This window comes from Amblyraja radiata, chromosome 2 (assembly GCF_010909765.2).
Source record: "Amblyraja radiata isolate CabotCenter1 chromosome 2, sAmbRad1.1.pri, whole genome shotgun sequence".
Lineage (NCBI taxonomy): Eukaryota > Metazoa > Chordata > Chondrichthyes > Rajiformes > Rajidae > Amblyraja > Amblyraja radiata.
The window spans coordinates 102,183,216-102,200,057 of record NC_045957.1 but is presented as its reverse complement, the minus strand read 5'-3'; the positions used below and the strand labels follow the sequence as shown (position 1 = coordinate 102,200,057).

Below are 16,842 nucleotides of genomic sequence, written 5' to 3'. Positions count from 1 at the left end.
AGAAACTCAGCGGGTGAGGCAGCATCTATGGAGCGAAGGAAATAGGCAACGTTTTGGGTCGAAACCCTTCTTCAGACTGATTTCCTTCGCTCTATAGATGCTGCCTCACCCACTGAGCTTCCTGCCTATTTCCTTCGCTCCATAGATGCTGCCTCACCCGCTGAGTTTCTCCAGCATTTTTGTCTAACTGGATACAGAATTGATTTAATGGTAAGAAACGGAGGGTGGTGGTAGATGATCCATTTTCGGACTGAAATCTTGTAGCTGGTGCTGTGCATCAGGGATCAGTGATGGGCCCATTACAGTTTGCCATCTATATCAATGATTTGGATATATGAAAATGTACTGGGCACGATTAGTTTGCAGAGTACACTAAAGTAGGTGCTATCCTAGACAGTGAAGATGGTTATCAAGAATTACAGCATGGTCACGATCAGCTGGGCAAGCGGGCTGAGAAATGGCTAATAGAGTTTAATTCAGATAAATGGTGTTGAATTTTGGGAACTTAGGCAGGATCACAGTGAATGGTAGGGCTTGGGAGTGTTGTAGAGCAATCTATCCACAAATACATATTTCCATGGAATTGCCCTCAGGTAAATAGGGTGACGAATAAGGCTTTGGGCACATTCGCCTACATTAGTCAGGGAATTGAAGATGGATATGTTACAGTTGTACAAGACCTTGTGGAGGCGGCACATGGAGTATTATGTTCGTTTTTGATCACGCTGCTATAGGAAAGATGCCATTAAGCTGGAAATAGCCAAGTCAAGTCACATTTATTTATATAGCACAAATAAAAAACAACTCTCGTTGACCAAAGTACTTTACATTTGTTATAAGAATAGTATACACAAGCAAGCTACATACATATATACAAATAGCCCTCGCTCAGAGGACGTCAGGAAAGGCTTGGGAGAAAGATAAGTTTTTAGTCTAGGTAGTGCAAAGATTAATGAGGATGTTGGCAGGACTTGTGGGCCTGAGCTATAAAGGGAGATTGGACTGACTGGGACTTTATTCCCTGAATGCAGGAGACAAAGAGGTGATCTTTTGGAAGTGTATACAATCATGAAGGGAATAGACAGGGTAAATGCATAGTCTTTTTCCCAGGGTAGATGAATCAAGAGGTTAGAGAGCGTAGATTTAAGGTTAGAGCACATATGTGGAGACAATGTTTCCTCCTGTGAGAATCTAAAACTAGGATTTACTGTTAAAAATGAAGGACTACCCGTTTAAGAAAGATGAGATTAAATTATTTTCTCTGTTGCGAGTTGTTACAACACTCGTCCCCAAAGGCAGTGGTAGCAGTATCTTTGGATATTTTTTTTACCACAGAAGTAGCCAAATTTGACACAGTACTATGTAGAAATTGCCAAGGTTTATCAGAAATGCGTTTTGAGGACCATTCCAAAGAGAAGAGAGAGGTGGAGAGATTTCCCAGAGGAAATTGAATAAGGATCTGGGCAGCCACCTCCAAGGGGATCTCACGACTGGCCACATCTTCCCATCTCCACCCCTTTCTGCTTTCCGCAGAGATCGTTCCCTCCGAAACTCCCTGGTCAACTCGTCCCTTCCCACCCAAACCACCCCCTCCCCAGGTACTTCCCCTTGCAACCGCAGGAGATGCAACACCTGTCCCTTTACCTCCCCCCTCGACTCCATCTGACCCAAACATTTTTCCAGGTGAGGCAGAGGTTCACTTGCACCTCCTCCAACATCATCTACTGTATCCGCTGTTCCAGGTGTCAACTTTTCTACATCGGCGATACCAAGCGCAGGCTCGGCGATTGTTTCGCTGAAACCTCCACTCAGTCTGTCTTAACCTACCTGATCTCCCGGTTGCTCAGCACTTCAACTCCTCCTCCCATTCCCAATGACCTTTCTGTCCTGGGTCTCCTCCATTGTCAGAGTGAGGCCCCGAACAAATTGGAGGAACAGCAACTCATATTTTTTATGAGCTTGGATTGTTTACACCCCAGCGGTATGAACATTGACTTCTCTAACTTCAAATAGCCCTTGCTTTCCCTCTCTATCCCCTCCCCTTTCCCAGTTCTCCCACCAGTCTTACTGTCTCCAACTACATTCTATCTTTGTCCCGCTCACTCCCCTAACATCAGTCTGAAGAATGGTCTCGACCCAAAACGTCACCCATTCCTTCTCTCCAGAGATGCTGCCTGGCCTGCTCAGTTACTCCAGCATTTTGTGTCTACCTTAAGTAATAAAAGAATGGGAATGGCCAGACATGGAGAACTGAGACATTGTGAGTTGGAAGAGGTTATAGATAAAGGGCAAAGTCAGGTCACAAGATCATTCTGAGACCGGAAACCTGATTCGGTCAGCAGCACAAGGATGATCGTATGGTGTGAATTGAGATATGAACAGTAGAGATTTGGATGTGCTCAAGTTTAAGGAGAATGGGAGTCAACTCATGCATAATGGTAACTGTTCATTTTCTTCTTGCATTAGGAAACCCAGAGGAGAGCTGATGTGCAACTTTTAATGACTGCAGATCGGAACAGCATGATGATGGAAATACGTGAGCTTTGGTCTTACCTGCAGAGAGTGCAACAGGGTCACAGGACGCCCGTGGATGGGCAAGAATACAGTGCACAAAGAAGTATGGGATTTTGAAATCTATGATATGATTTAAAAATATTTATGAGATTAATAATTTTTTTAAAAAGCAGACGGATCGATTTCTGGCAGTAAGGGATATAGGGATCCCTGCATATACTGGAAGATAGCACTGAGCTAGATGGTCAGACCTGATCTAAATAAACGGCAGAGCCAGATAACCAACTCCTATTTCTTACGTTATATCTGCATTAGTATCTCAATATGTTAATTATTGCAACATTGTGGTATACTTTCTTCACTTTTAGTGGAATTACTGGAAAACAATCTGAAACAGAAGCAGGCTCAGATTCTAACATTACAGATGGAATTGAATACACTGAAGGCAAAGGGAGTTGAATTCCAAGACCACCAGAATTCAGAGAAGATGCTGATGGCAGAATTGAAAAGTGAACTTTCTCAAACAAAGCTGGAACTTGAAACCACACTGAAGGCGCAGCACCAACACTTAAAAGAGTTGGAGATGATGAGGTAATCATGTACCCCTCTTAATCCAATTACTAATAGTGGATGAAGGGAGGTAAGGAAGAGGTCCAAATGGATGGAGTTGAAGATTCTGGCAAGAGTTGTACGAGTGCAAAGAATATGAAATGATGTTTCACTTTCTATAACTTCCAGACCCTGTCTCCTCTTTACTAAAGATTGATATTGCATTCAGTACTAATCTCATAAGTTATTATTATTAGTAGTGTGTTCATATATCAGGGTTTAATTGCAATATCATCTCTGATTCTTGTGATTAAACCCAGTGCTTTTGGAAAAGATTCTTAGGAATCAGTAGAGTAATTGTAGAATTCATATTTTTCATCAACATTTATAACCTTTTCACAGTGCTTGCAACAAAAATAACTGCTTTTCTTGGCTATTTTAGGGTTGAGTTAAGTGAAAAGGCAGCTGCAGTAGAAAGGCTAAACACTGTACTGGAAAAAGAACAGAAGAAGTTCCAAGAACTGGAGTGGGCAGTGGAAAAGGAAAGGTGTAAACCAGATAGAAAAGAGGAGCATGACCGAGAAAAATTAGAGGTTTGTATTCTTTTATCTCAGAGATGATTCATGGAAGCCGTGCTCTGATGCATATCTTTTTGACTGCCACCAATTCGTATCTATTTCCAATGCCAGACTAAATACATTGTTTACTTAATCAAATTGTAAAATGTGCCATATTCTGCAGACATTAGGTCCCCTGATTTTTAAGAATGTTAAATTTAAGAAAAAGTAATGGGCTTGTCCCACTTAGGCGATTTTTCAGCGGACTGCCGGCGACTGTCAAGTTGTCCGCAGTCGCCTGAAAAACGGCAACTGGAACGGCGAATATCAGAGTGGAACGCGCGCACACACACACACACACACACACATCGCTTCCTTCACCAGCTCATTATGCAGGCGGGGGACAGGGCTAGCGGTGAGAGCGCTGTCTACAAAATTCAAACGGTGCAAAGCCAAGGTGATACAGACACACACCTCGATGAATAGGAAGGTTGGCGCTGTAATTAAGATGGCTAAAGCACAGTGTAGGGTAAGTCCTTTTAAAGAGATACACGGCTGTGAAGCTCGGTGGACATTTAACATTACCGGTCAGTTATCCTTGATTCTGAAAACTACTGCTTACCTTTTTTTTCCCCAATGAGCCGATGAAATTCACCGGTCAGCACCGGCAACAACCTACGAGAACCTCCAAGAACCTTCGACCTCCTGACAACCCATTAGGACCTGCTGGCGACGCACCTACGGCACGTGAATTCTCACTACTCTCCATGGCGGCTTCATTCTAGTCGCCGCTAATTTTTCAACATGTTGAAGAATTTGCGATGACCATAATGAGGCCTCGACTAGTTCCCAGAATGCGGGAATTCCTCACGACCATGAAGCGACTCCCCGGCAACTACCCGCGAACATGTGGCGACTGCATAGTCTCCTGCAGTCGCCCCTGCAGTCGCCTAAAAAGTCGCCAAAGTGGGACAGGCCCACAAGAGCCGATGTAAACCATATGGCCCACCAAGACTCCTCCAGCATGCAGTGGGATAATTGTTGATTCTGCGCCTCATTCCCCATCCAGCCCAAACCCTGTACAGTCAATGGCACAGAAAGTGGTCTTGTTGTTCACCCTGCCATATATTTTCAGTACTTGGCCTGTAGCTCGCCAGGCCACGATGCTGCAAGTACTCATCTAGATACTGCTGTAATAATATCTGCCTCTACCATCATCACCCCCACCCAGAGGGAGTATACAAAAATATTTCATCCATCTTCTGAGTGGAAAGCATTTTTCTCAAATCCGCTTTAATTAAATCTTAAAGTTTCATTCCTGTTTATGAGCACCACTGCAAAGAAAATTCTTTACACTATCTCTGACCCTTATAATTATATATTCCTCAATATCTCAAAGATCCCCTCTTTGCCTTCTCTGCTCCAAGATAAACAAACACAGGCTATCCTGTTTCTCCTTGCAGTCAAAAGGCTCTACCTCAGGCTCTTCCTTTAGTGTGGTGACCGGAACTACACATAATTCGCCAACTTGCAGCATAATCTATCTAACCACCTTATCTACCTGTGCTCTTTCCTTCAAGGTTCTGAAAACAAGGTCCCTCTGTTCCTCAGTACTTCCCAGGTCCTACCATTCATTGTATATGTCCAGTCTTGTTAGTCGTCATAAAATGCTTTACCTTATTTTTTCAGCATTAAATTCCATGTTCCATTACTCCTCCCATAAAATTCTGATTCATGATATAATTTTGTGAACAAAGACTACCTTCCTTATTTTCAGCATCATGTCACCTGTTCACTTATCATACCTTCTTTTTTCACATCCCAATCACTAACGAATAAAACAAACTGCAATAGTGATCCCTGTGATGCACCATTATACCAGTTGTATAATTACAAAAACAATTGATTACCCTCTTATCACCAAGCTAGTTTTGGAAACAACTTGCCAACATGCTCTGGCTGTCATGGGTTGTTATATTTTAGATCTTTCTCCTTTATGGGTCCTCATAGAAGTTCTTGCTGGTCCATGTAGACTACATCAATTACATTTTCCTTTCAAAATTTTCAAAATTGATCAGATCTTCCAGTTTCTCATAGCATCCAAAAAAGTTCCAGTCTGAGCTTTAAACATTCTGAGCAACCAAAAGGACTTTGAGATGAAATTTCTCTCACACAAGACTTTCTGTAAGCAACTTTCTTATCTTGGATTTCTTATTTCGGATGCTCTGGTTTTCTCTCATAATTGCATACACAGTCCCTGTCTCTGGCCTCACATCAGGAGGAACTGTGGAACATCCACATCATACAGAAATTTAGCTCATCCCTTATTTTTCACCTTCATGGTGGCATGCAAGCCATGATATTAACCAATGGTTCTAGGACAGAACCATGCATGGTGAAGTCTGATGTCATTGCCCCAAGAGTTTCCTTGGTTGTTTTTGCCATAATATTGCATCTTATCTCCAAAATAACCCCAGCGGGAGATGATTAATCTTCAGAACTGATGGAAATCTTTTCAACCTACAGTCACTAAACGCCTGTCTCCGTAGTTGCGATGCAGCATTCAGCTACCACTGTGTGCATGCTTAGAGCCTAAGCTGCATGCCATTGTTGAAGTGTTTGCATCCTCAACACAGAGGTCCTCCATCAACTTTCCCTCATTGCACCGCACTGCCCTCTGACGGGTGAGACCATGGAAAACGTGGACCACATCTACATCTCGGTAAAGGCAAACATTATTGGTGATGTCTGCACAGTCTTTGATCGTTTGGCAGTAAAGATATTTGAAGAAATAATACAAAACTCATGGCCTCTAATCCCAGCTCTCTTATATACTTATGAAATCTAATTGACCTGTAGCAGTATTGCAAGGCACCAGAGAAATACAGTTGATGCTGCTCAAATAAAAACCCTCCAAATTTATTAGAATGATCAGTGAACCAATATTGGTGGCCTTTTCCTGACAAATGTCCTTATTATTGAAGTGCTGGTAACACTGAGTTGACAACTTTCCCAGGCCATTTTGTTTGCATGCGTTACTCCCACAGTCTTCCAGTTTTGTCATGGGATGAGATTGCCAATGTTGCAAGAAACGAATCAATGATTTTCTCAAAGTCTACTCAAAAAAATCCAGTGACTACTGACTCTGAGGAATTTCTGGCCTATAACTGCTCAAAGTGGAGAAGGATGATTTGGAATTCTACTTAGAATGTTGACCTATACATCATAATCACCACCTCACAAACTAGCCACCCATCGGTGCACCCAGTCTCCACTTACCCATCTCTGGATGTCTGTGATTGCCACATTGCCCTCATTAGCCACATCTGAGCCTGCAAGATTCACGTCATTCTCAGTTCCAAAAAATTGCCAAATAAGAAATACAACCTCTAAGACTTGCTTTTGTACTCTAAGCCACTTGAAATAGAGGAAAAAAGGTATATCAACTGATACTCTAATTTTTAAGAACTTGAAAGGGCGGGCATGGTGGAGCAGTGCTAGAGTTGCTGCCTTACAGCGCTTGCAGCGTCGGAGACCTGGGTTTGATCCCATTTGCGAGTGCTGGATGGAGTGTGTAGGTTCATCCCGTGACCGTGTGGATTTTCTCCGAGATCTTCGGTTTCCCCCCACAGTCCAAAGATGTACATGTTTGTAGTCGGCGCGAACTCGGTGGGCCGAAGGACCTGTTTCCGCCCTGTATCTAAACTAAACTTAAAGAAAGAAAAATGCATCAAGGGAAGGTCATGTGGGCCTCCCACTACCACCTCCTTCCTCGCTCCTTGAGATGACTATATCCTCTTCATAGATCATTTCTCAGCTTTTCATCATCACCAAACCTAGGATTTATTACACTCTCCTAGAAACATAGAAAATAGGTGCAGGAGGAGGCCATTCGGCCCTTCGAGCTAGCATCGCCATTCATTGTGATCATGGCTGATCGTCCACTATCAATAACCCGTGCCTGCCTTCTCCCCATATCCCTTGACTCCACTAGCCCCTAGAGCTCTATCTCACCCTCTCTTAAATCCATCCAGTGACTTGGCCTCCACTGCCCACTGTGGCAGGGAATTCCATAAATTCACAACTCTCTGGGTGAAAACTTTTTTTCTCACCTCAGTCTTAAATGACCTCCCCTTTATTCTAAGACTGTGACCCCTGGTTCTGGACTCGCCCAACATTGGGAACATTTTTCCTGCATCTAGCTTGTCCAGTCCTTTTATAATTTTATATGTTTCTATAAGATCCCCCTCATCCTTCTAAACTCCAGTGGATACAAGCCTAGTCTTTTCAATCTTTCCTCATATGACAGTCCTGCCATTCCAGGGATCAATCTCGTGCCCTGCACTGCCTCAATCACAAGGATGTCCTTCCTCAAATTAGGAGACCAAAACTGTACACAATACTCCAGATGTGGTCTCACCAGAGCAACTGCAGAATAACCTCTTTACTCCTGTACTGAAATCCTCTTATGAAGGCCAACATTCCATTAGCTTTCTTCACTGCCTGCTGTACCTGTAAGCCAACTTTCAGTAACCGGTGGACATATTATTATCTCAATGGGGTTAGGTTAGGTAAGGGGGAGGTGCAGCGAGACCCAGGGAGGTACAACGAGACCCCTCGCTCCCCCTTTCCTAACCTAACCCCATTGAGATAATAATCTGCCCCCTTGTTTTTGCTGCCAAAGTGGATAACCTCATTTATCTATATTATACTGCATCTGCCACGCATCTGCCCACTCACTCAACCTGTCCAGGTCACCCTGCAACCGCCTAACGTCCTCTTCACAGTTCACATTGCCACCCAGCTTTGTGTCATCCACAAACTTGCTAGTGTTGCTCCTAATTCCCTCTTCCAAATCATTAATATATATGGTAAACAGTTGTGGCCCCAACACTGAGCCTTGCGGCACTCCACTCGCCACTGCCTGCCATTCTGAAAAGGACCCGTTCACTCCTACTCTTTGCTTCCGGTCTGCCAACTAATTTTCTACCCATGTCAACACCCTACCCCCAATACCATGTGCTCTAATTTTAGTCACCAGTCTCCCGTGCGGGACCATATCAAAGGCTTTCTGAAAGTCTAGATACACTACATCCACTGCCACCCCTTCATCCATTTTACTTGTCACATCCTCAAAAAATTCCAGAAAATTAGTCAAGCATGATTTCCCTTTCATAAATCCATGTTGACTTGGACTAATCCTTTTACTGCTATCCAAATGCCCCATTATTACCTCTTTAATAATTGACTCCAGCATCTTTACCACCACCGAAGTCAGGCTAACTGGTCTGTAATTCCCCGTTTTCTCTCTCTCGCTCCTTTCTTGAAAAGTGGGATAACATTAGCTATCCTCCAATCCACAGGAACTGATCCTGAATCTATTGAACATTGGAAAATGATCACCAATGCGTCCACTATTTCTAGAGCCACCTCCCTTGGGACCCTGGGATGTAGACCATCAGGCCCTGGGAATTTATCATCCTTCAGTCTCATTAGCCTACCCAATACTATTTCTCACATAATGAAAAAAAAATTCAGTTCCTCTACCCCCTTAGATCCTCTGTCCTCCAGTACATCTGGGAGATTGTTTGTGTCTTCCTTAGTGAAGACAGATCCGAAGTACCTATTCAACTCTTCTGCCATTTCCTTGTTGCCCATAATAATTTCACCCGTGTATGCCTTCAAGGGACCCACATTTGACTTTGCTACTCTTTTTCCCCTTAACATATCTAAAGAAGCTTTTACTGTCCTTCTTTATATTCCTGGCCAGCTTCCCTTCGTACTTCATCTATACAGCCCGTAGTGCCCACTTTGTTTCCTTCTGTTGTCCTATGAAAGTTTCCCAATCCTCTGGCTTCCGGCTACTCTTTGCTGTGTTATACATCTTTTCTTTTAGTTTTATTCTATCACTAACTTCTCTTGTCAGCCACAGTTTATCTCCTACTCCCCTTAGAATCTTTCTTACTTTTTGGAATGAAATGATCCTGCGTCTTCCGGATTATGCCCAGAAATTCCTGCCATTGCTGTACCACCATCATTCCTGCTCGGATCCCTTTCCAGTCTACCTTGGCCAGCTCCCCTCTCATGCCTTCATAGGCCTCTTTGTTCAACTGCATCACTGACACTTCCAATTTAACCTTCTCCTTCTCAAATTGCAGATTAAAACTAATCATATTATGATCACTACCTCCTTTACCTCGAGTTCTCTTATCATATCTGGTTCATTGGACAACACTAAATCCAGAATTGCCTTTTCTCTGGTCGGCTCCATTACAAGCTGCTCTCTTTTCACCTAAGCAATCAAATTAGCTGGAAGTAGCTGTTTTAATTCATGGGTGAGCATGACTAGATTAAAATGTTATCAAAATCTCTGAATTCTGAGCATATTCATTAGCAAATCAGGGTAAAATATTTTGAGGTCACTCTATGGGGTTGGAGATTGCAACCTTCACGTGGTCCACCTTGTTTCGGCGAATGCAATCAACCTGGCGTGCACAATCAAATAAGATCAAATAGAACAAGTTGTCCTACAACTTTAGGCTGTGCACGCCAAGAAGAAGAAGATCTACTCTGGAAGGAAAAAATCTTGGCTTTGCATCTATTTGGTGTGAATTGTAATAACACTTTTTAAAGTATTTGTACATGAACTATGGATGTTGCTGGAAACAATAGCATTTATTGTCCATTCCCAATTGTTGAAGAGGCTGTTAAGAGCCAAGTTGGTAGGTCTGCAATCGCATAAAGGCCAGATTCGTCTTTCCTTCCTCGGGAATATTAATGAACCGGATGATGTAAATATTGCATAGAACAGATTAGCACAAGAACTGGGCCTTTGGCCCACAATGTTTCCATGGGTGCTGAACATGATGCCATGACCATCTCTTATCTGCCTGCATATAATCCATATCCCTCTATTCCCTGCATATTCATATGCCCATCCAAAAGTCTCTTAACAGCCACTATCATACCACCATCAGCAGCATGTTCCAGGCACTCACCACCCTCTGTGTAATAAAGAAAAACTAGTCCATTAACTTTGCCCTATCTCACCTTAAAGCTATGCTCTCTAGTATTTGATTTTGTTTAATCCTGGGGGAAAAGGTTCTGACTGTCTATTCTATCTATGCCTCACATAAAATTATATACTTGTATCAGGTCTCCCCGCAACATCTGGCATTCCAGAGAAAACAATCCAAGTCTGTCCAATCCTTCCCTGTAGCTAATACCCCCTAATCCAGTCATCATTCTGGTAAACCACCTTTGCACCCATTCCAAAGCCTCCACATCCTTCCTGCAATGGAACAACCAGAACTGCATGTTATACTCTAAATTGCACATTTCCTTCCTCAAGAATATTAATGAACTGGATGATTTTTGTTATAACTATCTGACAATATCATGATTACTGTTATCAAGCCTTTATTTAAATTCCAGATTCATTGACTTTCAATTACTTGAATTTAAATTTCCCAGCAGCCAATGGGTGGGATTTCATTTCACATCACTGAATGTGTGGTGGCCCAGAACACAGACGGCCAGTCTACTGCTGTAGCTGTATTCCAGAGCTTAGAAAATGATCTATTCCAGAGCTTAGAAAATGAAGATATAATTTACGTCAATAGAATAAACTAGATAACCATGTTCCTATATAATTTCAGGATTTGAAGGTGGCACTTGAGGATCAAAAGAGAAAACATTTGCAATTGGAGTGTGCTTTGGAAAAGGAACGGACAGCAGTAAGTGAACTGAGACAGAGCATCGATTCTGAGAAAGCCCTACACAAAGCTGAACTGTCACAAGAGAGAAGCCGTATTACTGAGCTCCAGATTGTCTTGGATGCTGAGAAAACTAGAGCTTGCGAGTTAAACAGTGCATTCGAACAAGAACGTCAACTCTCTAAGCAACTTCAGAGTGCCGAGAAGACGCAGGAAGCAATGCAGAATCCATCAGGGAAGTCTTCTGAATTGCTACTTTTGGAGCTACAGAAACAGGTAAATGATCAGCGTAACAGGACTGTGGAGTTGGTGAGCGAAATGGAGAAGTATAAACTTGAGTCATTTCAGTTGAGGCAACGTCTTGAGGAGCAGCAGCAGATTCATAGGAAATCTCTATTAAAAGAGCAAGAATCTCACAGACTGGTTCTGGAGAAAGTGGATTCGTTACAGCTCCAGGCTAAAGAACTCTTACAGCAGCTGGAGAAAGAAAAACATGAAGTTTTAAAATTGCAAAGAGAGAAGGGAAAATTGAAAGAGACTCTTCTGGCATTGCATGGAACTGATCAAGTGAGAAGTGAAAGAGCAGCAGAACGTCGATCAGAGATGGATGTTACTGAGAAAGTTCCTCAGACTGAGGTATGTTCTACAAGCCTAATTACCCATTTTACAATTTTCCTGAACAATAGCTGGATGACCTCACAAGTTACAACTTGTGGTGCATGGCACACTTATTATAAAACCATTTCAATATGTGAAGATATTGCAAAGTAATTTTCAGGAATGTACTTAAAAGGCATTCAGGCAAGTTGTTTGATTATATGGATATTTGTTGTCCACTGTGCTAGACATTGGATTTTGTTGTAAACTGTGCTGCTCCCCCTCCCCTCCGTATCCCAAGAGTCTCCACATAAGTGAGGAATCAGTCAGATTTGCTTTCCAGATTACCACCGTCATAGAATCATTACCACGATTCTGCTCTTATCGTGCATTCATGTTCATTGTGGTTCTATTTGCAAATACAGATCAATATTTAAAAAATAACCTGAAGTAACCTGAAACCAGGTGCATGTGGAACAGTTTCTTCATTATGACTTCACATCTTTAAAAGGATTGGTATGAAATAAAATAAGCATTCAAGAGCCTGATTGATGGTTGTTGGGAAGAGACTATTTCTTAAGCTGCTGGTCACCATTTTCGGACTCTTATACTACCTTCATTATGGTAGGAGTGAAATCAGAGCGTGGCAAGGGTGATGTGGCTGATTTTTTTCGGCCGGCACCTCCTCTAGATTTCTCTGCTGGTGGGGAGGTCAGTACCCGTGACGGTGCCCACCACTACGGAATCTCCTCATTCTTCTCGGGAATTAGAAAAATAGGTGCAGGAGTAGGCCATTCGGCCCTTCGAGCTAGCACTGCCATTCAATATGATCATGGCTAATCATCTAAAATCAGTACCCTGTTCCTGCTTTTTCCCCATATCCTTTGATTCCTTCAGCTAATCTAACTCTCTCTTAAAATCATCCAGTGAATTGGCTTCCATTACCTTCTGTGGCAGAGAATTCCACAGATTGCCAACTCTCTGGGTGAAAACATTTTTCCTCATCTCAGTCCTAAATGACCTACCCCTTATTCTTAAACTGTGACCCCTGGTTCTGTACTCCCCCTACATCGGGGACATTTTTCCTGGTCTAGCCTGGTCAATCCTTTAAAACATTTATATGTTTCTATAAGATCCCCTCACATCCTAAATTCCAGTGTATACAAGCCCTGTCGACCCATTCTTTCATCATATGTCAGTCCAGCCATCCTGGTTAATTAACCTGGTGAACCTAAACACTCCCTCAAATGCAATAATGTCCTTCCTCAAATTAGGAGACCAAAATTGCACACAACACTCTAGGTGCGGTCTCACCAGGGCCCTGTACATTTGCAGTAGGACCTCCTTGCTCCTAAATTCAAATCCTCACAATGAAGGTCAACATTACATTAGCTTTCTTCACTGCCTGCTGTACCTGCATGCTTACTTTCAGTGACCGGTGTACAAGCACACTCGGGTCTCGTTGCACCTTCCCTTTTCCTAATCTGACACCATTCAGATAATAATCTGCCTTCCTGTTCTTGCCACCAAATTGTATAGCCTCACATTTATCCACATTATACTGCATCTGCCAACTCACCCAACCGATCCAAGTCACCCTGCAGCCTCATAGCATCCTCCTCGCAGCTCACACTGCCATCCAGCTTTGTGTCGTCCACAAACTTGGAGATGTTATATTTAATTCCCTCATCTAAATCATTCATATATATTGTAAATAACTGGGGTCCCAGCACTGAGCCTTGCTGCACCCCAATAGTTACTGCCTGCCATTCTGAAAAGGACCCGTTAATTCCTACTGGTTGCTTCCTGTCTGCCAACCAGTTCTCCATCCATGTCAATACCCTACCTTCAATACCATGTGCTGGAGACATTGATCAGTTTTCTTAATGATTGCGTCAATGTGCTGGGCCCAGGACAGATTTTCAAAGATATACACACCCAGGAACTTGAAATTGTTGACTCTCTCCACAACTGTTCTCTCTATGAAGGCAGGTGCGTGGATGCTCAGTTTTCCCCTTCTAAAGTCAATAATCGGTTTCTTGGTCTTGCTGGTGCTGAGAGTAAGATTTCCATTCAATCATATATTCAAGCTCCCTCCTATACTCTGACTCAACATTACTCTTTATTCATCCATCAATAATAGTATCATTGGTGAATTTAAAGACAACATTGGAACTATGTCTGGCTACACAGTCATGGGTATAGAGTGAGTAGAGCAGTAGAGCACAGAGCCCTGAAGTGCTCCTGTACTGCTGATTATTGAAGAGGAAGTGTTGTGGCCAATGCACACTGATTGTCTTCTGCCAATGAGGATGAACAGCGACACAGTTCCCCGAGTTTGATTACAAATTTGGAGAGGATGATGGTGTTGAATGCCCAGCTGTATTCAACGAGCAACAACCTGATATACATGTTCTTATTGTCCAAGTGGTCCAGTGCAGATGGAGAGCCAGCAAGAGTGCATTTCCCATTGATCTTTTATGGTGGTAGGCGAGGGTAGAGAATTAAGAGATCTGAGGGGCAATTTCTTCATACAGAGTGGTACGTATAAAGAATGAGTTGCCAAGAAAAGCTGCAGAGGTCTGTAACAAGAATCAAGAGTATTTAATTGTCATATGTACCTAATCGGAACAATGAAATTCTTACTTGCAGCAGCACAACAGGTTTGTAAACACAGATAAACGTAATAAACAAATTTAAAGAAGTTCAATAAATTAAAAAAACTCAATACAATACAAAAAAAACCAAAGCCTGGTCCCTAGAATGGCGACGCTTAAAGACATTTGGATAGGTACATGGATAAGAAAGGTTTGGAGGGATATAGGCCAAACACAGGCAAACGGACTAACTTCAGTTATAAAACCTTATTTTGTTCAGTTTAGAGATACAGCGCGGAGACAGGCCCTTTGGCCCACCGAGTCTGCACCAACCAACGATCCCCGCACATTAACACTATCCTACACACACTAGGGACAATTTACACATACACCAAGCCAATTAACCTACACACCTGTACGTCTTTGGAGTGTGGGAGGAAACCGAAGATCTCGGTGAAAACCCACGCAGTCACGCGGAGAACGTACAAACTCCGTGCAGACAGCACCCGTAGTCAGGATCGTCTCCAGCGCTGTAAAGCAGCAACTCTACCATCGCACTGCCGTTGCAGCCCATCTGTATTTGTATGGATGAGTTGGGCTGAAGGACCTGTTTAAATGCTGTATGATTCTTACTGATGGTCGTTATCTTTATACATACAGCTGTTACATTTTATACATTTTTGAGATAGATTTTATACATTTTTGAGATGGCTTGCATTTTTGCAGCAACTAAACTAATACTTTAAGCCTAAATATGTACTATATATTAATAGCTTGTTTGTTGTTAAATCAGTTGTTACAAACTACAAAATTTACCTTTAGGCCTGATGCCCTCAAGTGAATGATGGAGCAAAACGAGCTATTACATATTAATTTCCTAGATTTTGTGCCTTAACACCAGCTTTTTTAGATTCTTGATTAGTACGGATGTCAGGGGTTATGGGGAGAAGGCAAGAGAATGGGTTTGGGGTGGGGGGGGGGTGGAGATAGATTAGCCATGATTGAATGGTGGAGTAGACTTGATGGGCCGAGTGGCCTCATTATACTCTTATCACTTAGACCTTATGACCTTCAAGTGTCCTAAATATAGCTGAACACTGGAACAGCAGGTTTGACATGTTTTCCACTACATTCTTCCAACATGTTTTGAGGCCAGATGTAATTATAAAAGAGGCTTATTGTTGTTTGACATTTTTAGAAGTCATGACTGAATATTATTCATATTTTGTCATGTATGTCACCAGACAACATTTGGCAATGCTTATGGCAGAAAGCTTTTTTTTGTTTTGTTTTATAGAACAGTAACAGGGCAATTGTAGAGTCATCAGTTAATGTATTCTTTATTCATCCCAAATAAAACAACATAGGAATGTAAATAAAGAATACTGAAATAAACTATTGTGGGCCAACTGAGCAATGTAAAAAATCAGAGATAATGATTACAACAGTTTGTTCAGTCAAAACCATTTCCATCTGTTTTTCCTGTGTATCTATCCTCTTACTTGCAAATATGGATGTTAGCAAAGTCTCCCGCAAAATCGTTTCATTTTCTTTCATATCTGTTTTAAGTTTGCCCCAAATGTTGAGTGTTTGACCATATCAAAACATTTATTGTGCTTAATATCAACAGTGCTTCTTAAAATTGTAGAATTATGCCAAAATTATAATGCTGCAGAAAAGAGGTTTTGTTTACTTCAGAGATGCAGTAATATAGAGCTGGTTGATTAGGTCAATGACAAACGTAAGAGCAGTCACTGATGAAGAAAATCTCCCCACAAAGATTAAGATGATACTGGAGTGTTGATGCTAAGAAATCCAGTATAAAAACAGAAAGTGCAGGGAATACTGAACAGGATTTTGGAGTTGTGATTTCTCATTTATTATATTGTTTACATAGTGTACTATGTTTACATATTCTGTTGTGCTGCTGCAAGTAAGAATTTCATTGTTCTATCTGGGACGTATGACAATAAAATCCTCTTGACTCATGATGGTGAGAATAGTGGTGGTTAAAAAATATGCACTTCATTGGGAAGATTGGGGAGCTTAGGCCAGGCCAACACCCTCAGCTGCCAAAGGAAATTATGTTGTTTTGATGAGCATGTCACTGATGCTTTCAGAAGGGACGAAAGGATGGTTGGTTAGTGGAAAGTGGAGACAAAGAGAGTTATATTGTGATTTGTGAATGTCATACACGTTCTCAATGTAATGCCTTTTTGGAGAATGTGAATGAGATCAAGGGCAGTTCCATCTAAGAGTAAATTCAACTGGGCAGAGGAGGGTGGGGCATGGTTGGGCTTGAAAAAACAATGA

General features: G+C 42.1%; 1 protein-coding gene across 9 annotated transcripts in view; it reads left to right on the top strand.

Moving 5' to 3' along the window:
- The window catches only part of akap9 (A-kinase anchoring protein 9), a 198,149-nt gene that overhangs the window by 165,300 nt on the left and 16,007 nt on the right, over window positions 1-16,842 (top strand). For all 9 annotated transcript variants that reach the window (XM_033012551.1, XM_033012504.1, XM_033012544.1 and 6 more), the window contains 4 exons: window positions 2,467-2,617; window positions 2,883-3,105; window positions 3,506-3,656; window positions 11,279-11,971. In XM_033012551.1, the coding sequence (XP_032868442.1) occupies window positions 2,467-2,617; window positions 2,883-3,105; window positions 3,506-3,656; window positions 11,279-11,971 (1,218 nt within the window). The remainder of the gene's footprint in view (window positions 1-2,466; window positions 2,618-2,882; window positions 3,106-3,505; window positions 3,657-11,278; window positions 11,972-16,842) is intronic.